This window comes from Poecilia reticulata, linkage group LG10 (assembly GCF_000633615.1).
Source record: "Poecilia reticulata strain Guanapo linkage group LG10, Guppy_female_1.0+MT, whole genome shotgun sequence".
Taxonomy (NCBI): domain Eukaryota; kingdom Metazoa; phylum Chordata; class Actinopteri; order Cyprinodontiformes; family Poeciliidae; genus Poecilia; species Poecilia reticulata.
In genome coordinates, this window is record NC_024340.1 from 24,115,954 (window position 1) to 24,124,444 (window position 8,491).

General features: G+C 44.6%; 2 protein-coding genes across 17 annotated transcripts in view; both read right to left on the reverse strand.

The window, feature by feature from the left end:
• The window catches only part of LOC103471737 (protocadherin gamma-C5-like), a 276,959-nt gene that overhangs the window by 10,623 nt on the left and 257,845 nt on the right, over positions 1-8,491 (reverse strand). For 2 of the 16 annotated variants that reach the window (XM_017307052.1, XM_017307051.1), the window contains exon 2: positions 5,151-6,151. The exons of 9 other annotated variants lie outside the window; for them this stretch is intronic. In XM_017307052.1, coding sequence (XP_017162541.1) covers positions 5,151-6,151 — 1,001 coding nt within the window. Of the gene's footprint in view, positions 1-1,465; positions 4,545-5,150; positions 7,760-8,491 lie in introns of those variants that run through there. 5 more of the 16 variants (XM_017307053.1, XM_017307049.1, XM_017307050.1 and 2 more) reach the window with 4 other exon arrangements.
• LOC103471331 (protocadherin gamma-C5-like) overlaps positions 7,998-8,491 on the reverse strand; it is a 16,667-nt gene continuing 16,173 nt past the window's right edge. Inside the window, exon 2 of the mRNA XM_017307059.1 lies at positions 7,998-8,489. Coding sequence (XP_017162548.1) covers positions 8,333-8,489 — 157 coding nt within the window. The 3' untranslated portion in view covers positions 7,998-8,332. The remainder of the gene's footprint in view (positions 8,490-8,491) is intronic.

Sequence of the window (8,491 nt, forward strand, 5' to 3'; positions counted from 1 at the left end):
ATATATATAAAATGGATGCACAAAACAATGGATAAAAAAATCTAAGTTTGGAAATGATCTTGGTTGACAATTGTTTTTCAGTTAGACTGAAAAACAGTAAAACTCAGCCATGAGAAAGTTTAGGTTGTGAGAAAGATGTGTAAACTAAACTGTAGAAAATTAACTAAAGCAGCTTCATGTGAACCAAACATACATTAGTCAATATTAGCAAAGGCCTCTGACCCCTTAAAACTCACACATTATTAAACAAACTGTGCCAAAACAACACAATACACTGTGGATTGATAAAGGACATAAAGAGGAGCAGTGGGAAGGCAGGGTCCTGCTAAAATTACACACGACCACAGGACTACTTGACATTGAAGCTTTGCACACGCAATCTCGTGCACATAAACACCCCTAGTGAGGGCGACTGCTCTAAAGCCATTAAGGCCTGCGCCTTCTGTCACTGTGGCACACGTGCGTAAAGCCAAAGCTTCCTTTTCAGTTTTCTGTCCCTTCCTCTCTTTTTTTTCCACTGCTGTCCTCATTCCACACGTGTCACTAGAGCAGGGAGACAGATGGCGTCCTCCTGACCTCGGGTACAACACAACTCAGATTAGTCTCAACAAACTTGTATGAAAAGGAAGAGTATTATACATGCAAGCAGGAGAAAGAAATGTTAAAAAAGGTTTTTAAAAAAGAAAAAACAAAACAAAAGCTCTAGCAACAGTAATGACTGGACGGGACAGACGGAGCAAGATCCGGTTCACATGTGCTGCCGATTCCTGGAACCAATCACCAGAAGTTCAGAGGACAACAGGAAGTCAGGGTCGGGCTGATGACCCCGCAAATTCCTGTTTTTCAGTGACTGCTTTATTCTTTGGCCTATACTTCCACCTATCTGGCCATTTTCCTCTTCACCCCCACCATCCCTCCTTCTGTCATCCTGTTCCTCTCTGTCTCCACTCCACTGAGTGGACTCTGCAGGACCCATTTCATCTAGATGTCTCCTCCCCCCCCCCCCCCCCCCCCCCATCTGTTAGAAGCACTAATGTTTTCCCCTTTACTTTCCTATTTGACCGTTTGCTGAACTAGCTTCTTTCATCTTCATTTGTCTTTATCTTTCTCCTTTTTGTCTATGCAGAAAGCTCTCTGTTATTTAAATAGCTTGCAACCAGTGATAGTAGTTTGTAAGTTTTAAGTTAGATTAAAAAATATTTAACAACTCTACTTCAAACGAAGTAGCCGTGTAGATTAGGGGAACCTCAAAAATCCTTTCACAATATGAAGAAAATAATCTTCAAAAACTAAAGTGACACACATAAAATCCAGCAAAGACACATTTTGCTATGCTGTCACAATTCAGAATTAACAAACTAAATGAAAACTGCTTTTGGGGATGTTTCAAAGACATTTAAAATAGAATGATCTACAATAAAACTCAGTGATGCTCTCATCCCAACTGTGGATGGCTTCCTCTCACCTCAATGGCTGAGTTCATGAGGTTCTTCCTGCTGAGCGTCATGTTGAGCGTGTTGTTAGGACTCAGCATGGGTGTCTTCATAAATACAAAGTCGCTTCGACTAGATATAGTGGAGTAGCACGGTCGATAGGTGCGTGTGTGTGGCTCCTGGGGCCCTCCCACCACCTCCATGTATCGTATGGGTCCATCAGTGTTGAGCTGCAGGTGCAGGTCTTTGCTGGGCCTCTGGTGGTAGCGGCTGGACCTGTGGTGGCCATAGCAGCAGCATTCAGAGTCTCCCAGTCCTGAGTCACGGTGCCTTAGGCAGCGCACCATGAGAACCACGAATGTGATGAAAGCTACACCCGACACACATGCGAGAGAGATTATGAGATATAAAGTGATGTTAGACATTCCATTGTGGTGGTAGAAGTGGTTGTGGCGAGTGTTCACTGGAACGTCGACGGCTGTGGCTTTCTCATCCACAGTTACGGTGATGTTCACCGAGCTGGACCTTGGTGGGTCACCGTTGTCCTGGATGATGACCGTTATGTCATAAGTAGAGCCCTCTTCCTCTTCGGCCCATTTGCGGGCTGTGCGGAGCTCCCCGGTGTGGGCCCCGATACGGAACATGCCAACATTTGGTCCAGGAGCGATGGAGTAAAACAACCATGCATTGTGCCCACTGTCTGCATCCACAGCCACCAGTTTATTTATGACGTGGCCTGGGCCGGCAGATGGGGGCACAGTGAGCTGCAGTCTTTTGTCTTTAGGGTAGGAGGGATGAACAATCACTGGTGAGTTGTCATTCACGTCCACAACAAAGACATGTACAGTGACATTTGTTGCCCGTTGGGGTTCCCCTGCATCCCGGGCCTGAACCTGAATGCGGAAAGCATTGAGCTTCTCGTGGTCAAGGGAGCGCATGCTGTATATTTGGCCGGTTTCTGGGTTAATGTACACATAAGATGAGATGGGCGAGTCCTGGACCATGCTGGGAAGGATGGCATAGGAGATCCGAGCATTCTCACCCAAATCAGAGTCCGTGGCAGAAACAGCAGCAATCGGGGAGCTGGGGGAATTGTTCTCAGGGATGTCCACAGAATATGAAGGCTGGGAGAAAGACGGAGCATTGTCATTTACATCCAAGAGCTTCACTACAAAGGTTTTCTGAGATGAGAGCGGTGGGGTGCCAGCATCAGTCGCCTTGATAACCACTGCGTACTCTGGGACAGTTTCTCGGTCCAGGCTGCCAGCAGTTTTCAAACTATAATGGCCATCAAAGGCTAAAATAAGTTTAAACGGCAAACCTGGTGGGATGGTTAATGTAACCTTCCCATTGTCTCCAGAGTCCAGGTCTTTAGCATTTATAACAGCAATCACTTTCTCTGGAGGCGAGTCTTCTCTGATGGAGCTGATGGGTGACATCAGTGTCACCTCTGGGGCGTTGTCATTCACGTCGATGATGTCCACTATGACGTTACAGGAACCCTCCATAGCAGGGTATCCCCCATCTCTGGCCTGCACTGTGATGTGATAAGATGCGGCCTTCTCGTAGTCTACATCCCCCTTCACACGGATCTCCCCGCTCTTAGAGTCCACAGTGAAAAGCTGGAGAACACGTTCTGGTGTGTATTTACTAAACAGGAATGATATTTCACCGTTGCTGCCAGAATCAGCGTCAGTCGCATTTAATTTTGTAACTAAAGTGCCCTGTGCGACGTTTTCCGACAGCGTCACCTTCGTCACCGTCTCGGCAAAAACCGGAGCATTGTCATTTACATCCAGAATTTTAATGAGCAAAAGTGTTGAGCCAGACTTCTCCGGCTGACCCCCATCCACGGCAGTGAGCAACAGGCGAAATGAGGCCTGCGTCTCTCTGTCCAGAGGTTTATCCACGACAAGTTCTGGAAACTTGCTGCCGTCACTCTTAGACTGCACGTTTAGTGTAAAAAAGTCATTTGTGGCCACATGGTAAGTGCGTAAGGAGTTGGTGCCCACGTCTGGATCGTGTGCGCTTTCCAAGCGGAACCGCGTGCCCGGCGCGGCCGCCTCCGACACCTCCAGAGAAATGTTACTGGTTGAAAACTGCGGCGCGTTATCGTTCACATCCAGGATGTCCACCATGACGCGATGGATCTCCAGCGGGTCCTCCAGCATAATTTGTATTTGTTGCGAACACGTTGAACTCAGTTCGCACAGTTGTTCCCTGTCAATTTTTTGTTTAATTATTAAATCACCAGTTGCCTGCTTCACCTCGAAATACTCCACCGCTGACTCGGAGACCACCCGTAGCTTCCTCTGGACGATTCTCTGAGCCGTATAGCTCAGATCTTTCGCGATGTTTCCAACCACGGAGCCTGGATCTAGTTCCTCCAATACGGAATATCTGAGCTCAGCGGACGCTGAGCACACACAGGCTAGACAGAGGTAAATCCTCCACAGCGTCCCTCCTCCGGAGCGCTTCCTCTGCCTGCAGTCCATTGTGCTGCGCTCCCAGGATCGGGAAAGTTTCTAACTTCTTTCGCCGTCACGTATCCATAACTAAGTATTAAAACGAGCCTACAGGGCTCGATGTAAACATTTCCACTCTAAAAGCAAAGCGATGGAAAGCTTTGATATGGTCATGGCGGCCGACATTAAAGAGAGAGAGAGAGAGAAAAAAAAAGAAAATCACGGAGAAAACTCAAAAGTTACTCCTGGCTCCTCAAAACCTCTGCTCTGTCTCCTCCGCCTCACTCTCTCCATGGGCGGGGAAAGACCACAGAAGCCTGCCCTCTCATTGGAAGACAAAGCTGGAGCAGCGCTGTCACACTTCCAACACCCACACCAAACTTTTCACTGACTTCTCTCTCACAGGCGAGTAAAAGAAACAAAACTTTAAAGTTTTAAGAAGATTTGAAAGGGCAGATGGAACAGAAAGAAACAAGCAGCAAGGATATGAAAAAGTACACTTTGCACAACAATGGGCGTTTAAGTAAATGAAAGACAATTTACCTCCCGTCAGATTTGTCTGCGCACCGTCAAACTAATGTTAAACAAATAACACAGAGACCTGTGTGCTCTACTTCCGCATGGGGGCGTAGTTTCCCCCAAAAAACTTTTTGACTTACAAAAACTTTACTTTTTATCTGGACTTTATCCATTTATCTAAAAAAAGCAGTAATGCTCATTCTTAAATTTATTATTTTAAAAGGCCAGTTTAAGTTTGTGAGAATGACAACTGAAAAGAAAAGTACTAATTATGTAAACTGTATTTAGCAATTGTATCTCATAGAATTCGATTACTTTAATTAAGGAAAAAAGAGAGAGAAACTAAAATATAATGCATTAATCCAAAATGGATTAATGCATTAAAAATTAGATCAAGACAAAATCATAAATATGAATAAAAAAACAATGAAGGAATATATATMTTTTTTTAATACATTTGTTCTAAAAGATGTAATTAGATAAACATATTGGGTGTGGTGTTAATTCTTTTTTATTTATTTGTTGTGGGGATAATTGTCAATCTCACTTTTAGGAAAATRTTTTTAACCTATTTTTCAATTCAAGCCATGTCCTCAAAAATAAACTAAACAGAACGCATAGTAAAGTCCATGACGCAAGACCTCAAAATAAGCAAATTATGTGTGTGAACAGACATAATTTGTCTGTTCACACACATAACAGACAAATTATAGTTGCTGTTCTTTTAGCTCACCTGCTGGCTCTCAAAGGTCCAGGTGCTGTCGGGTAAAGATGCATCCAGAACACTGATGACTTCTTTAAAGTCTGTGGTGCTRCTGGGTTTGATCAATGTGAAATCACTGTACTCTGACATCGGAGACATGCAGGACCTGAACGACTGACTCTGAGACATCATGTCTCCTCCCAGRACCTCCACGTATTTTATAGGTCCATCAGTGTTGAGCTGAATCTGCAGGTTTCTGTTGGGGTTCTTGTAATCATCACAGTCGCTCCTTCTCATGCAGCAGCTCCCGCTGCTTCTGCTGCCCCTGATGCATTTCACCGCCAGGATGAAAAAAGTCACCAGAGACAGCACGGACACTGAGGCCAGAGACAGAATCAAATAAAGGGTGATTCTTCCGGTTTTCTTACTGGGCTCGGACATTTTGTGTCGGAGGTCTAAAATGGGTTCATGGAGACCGTCCTCCAGTAGGATGGACACCGTGGCGGTAGCGGACTGAACCGGTTGCCCGTCGTCCTTGATCTCTATCAGCAGCCTCTGAGAGGAGTCGTCCTGCTCGTACACAGCGCGTTTAGTCCTCACCTCTCCTGTGTACTGATTGACGGTGAACAGAGAGGCGTCTGTGGCCTCCGCCARTCTGTACGAGATCCAGGCATTATGGCCCGAGTCGGCGTCCACGGCCGTTACCTTGGTAACCAGGTGACCCGGTTTAGCGKAGCGGGGCATCCTCTGATGAGAGAGGGARCCCAGGGCAGCGGAGGAGGGGTAAATAACAGCGGGGGTATTATCGTTCTGGTCCAGGATGAAAACATGGACAGTGGCGTTGCTGCTGAGAGAGGGAGAGCCCTGGTCCTTTGCCTGAACCTGAATCTGAAACACTTTCAGCTTCTCGTAGTCAAACGAGTGCATGCTGTAGATGCTCCCGTTATCTGAGTTAATGTAAACATAMGACGAGACAGAGACGTCCTGCACTTTAGAGTCCAGTATGGAGTAAGAGATCTTTGCGTTTTCACCAGAATCCAGATCAGACGCTGATACTGAATAAAGTATAGATCCCGGTAATCCGTTTTCTTTTACATACACATTGTAGGACGACTGAGAAAAACTAGGAGGGTTGTCATTTACATCAGTGATGCTGACATGAATAGTTTTCRTACTGGACATTTGTGGAGTACCTGAATCAGTGGCGGTTATCTCAATATTATAGTCAGAGGCGCTCTCTCTGTCTAATGTACCGCTAGTAACTAGAGCATAATTATTAGAAAATGAAGGCTTCAGATTAAAAGGKGRACCTTTGGCGAGATGTAGAGTTACTTTACCGTTATCGCCGGAGTCAAGGTCTTTTGCACTTATCAGAGCAACCACAGTGCCGCTTGGCGCGTCTTCGCGCACAGGTTTAGGCTGAGAAGTAAAAACTATTTCTGGGGCGTTATCATTAAAATCAGTTATGTCTACCTGGACACGACAGTGGCCTTCCATCTGAGGACTGCCTTTGTCCTTTGCGATGACATCAATGTCATATGACYTAACTGTCTCATAGTCTAAATCCCCTTTCAGAGTTATTTCACCAGTTAAAGAGTGAATATCAAAGGCTGACAGTACAGAAGGCGGTGTGCGAGGCCCAAATGAAAATTCAACTTCACCGTTTGAGCCTTCGTCTGCATCTGTCGCTTTGGGTTTAATAATAACTATTCCTTTCAAACTTTTTTCACCCAAAGATATTTTGTACAAGTTTTTCTCAAACACCGGAAAATTATCATTAATATCAAGAACATTTATAGTTATTTGTGTAGTTCCAGACCGTACAGGATTTCCTCCGTCTAACGCTGTCAGCAATATTTTGTGAACAGACGTTTTCTCTCGGTCAAGAGTTTTTTCCAAATAGAGCTCCGGGGCAGCCTTTCCACCCTCGATTTCTTTTATCTTCAGGGAGAAGCAGTCGTTTTTACTGAGTGTATAAGATTTAAGTGAATTGCTCCCAACATCAGGGTCCCCTGCGCTCTCTAAAGGAAAGCGCGTACCAACCGCCGCCGATTCGGCTATATATAAAGAAATCTCGTTTGAAAGGAAATTTGGAGAATTGTCATTAATATCTCTTATTTCAACTTCAATTCGATGCAACTGYAGCGGATCCTCGATTACAACCTGCAGAGGCAATATGCAGCTGGCGCTTTGTCCACATAAAGCYTCTCTGTCTATTCTGTCATTCACCACCAACTCGCCCTTCCCCACATCCACGCTGAAATGCTGCCCACCAGCCTCCGAGGGGACACGCAGTTTACGCTCAAAAATGTCCGATAATCCCAAACCCAGATCTTTTGCAAGATTCCCAACCACAGAGCCCCGTTTCAGCTCCTCTTGTATGCTGTAACGAGTTTGTCCATGTATTGTATTCCACAGAAGAAAGAAATGATGCCACCAAAGCGCCTGCCATCTCCAGTCTCGGTGTTCTTTCCTCTTTGTCATCCTCATTCTACAAACGAACCCGTTTCCATTCCACATAAGCGCAGATCAGAGAGGGAAAAGGGATATCCGGCGAGCGCAACATATCCAGTTGGATTAATAGCTATTTCTGGTCAAACATTAAATAAAGACATGATGCTGAGCTCCTAAAATATGAATTATTTGCTGACTGTTCTCCCTCCGTGAACATTGTGGCTGCTGAAGCTGCMSGGGGGAGGGACTAGATCTCTTTTTTCTGTGATGTATTCTATTGGTTCGCAGCATCCACCTCTGATTTCCAATCAGAGTAACACTGTTAAAGACACATCTACGTCATTTTTGAAGCACAATAAGATAGGAAAGAAACAGCAAAGTGAGATATTTAAATTTACATCAGACAATATGTAAAAAAAAAAACACAAATATTATTCAGGATTGTAAATATATTTTGTACAATTTAGTTGTACTTTGTTGAGGTTAAAATTAAATATTTCGTTCATTAATTCTGTGTCAATATTTGGTGYTGTCCTCTACATTTCTTGGGATTACGGTCGCTGTCCAGCAGTGCAGTGCTGAAATGCTTTGCTCTAAAATGCAATGAATATGTGACGCCCTATTTTCAGGTTTAAAAAATAATAGTCAGCAGAGTACAGGAAAAGTAAATCAGCAGAAAGTAAAATKTTTTTTCTTTAAGATAAATGTAACTTTCACAAAATGTGTTTAATGTTGATGTAAATCTATCTAAATGACCATTAATGCGACACTATGCTCACCTGCTGGCTCTCAAAGGTCCAGGTGCTGTCGGGTAACGACGCGTCCAGAACACTGATGACTTCTTTAAAGTCTGTGGTGCTGCTGGGTTTGATCAATGTGAAATCACTGTACTCTGACATCGGAGACATGCAGGACCT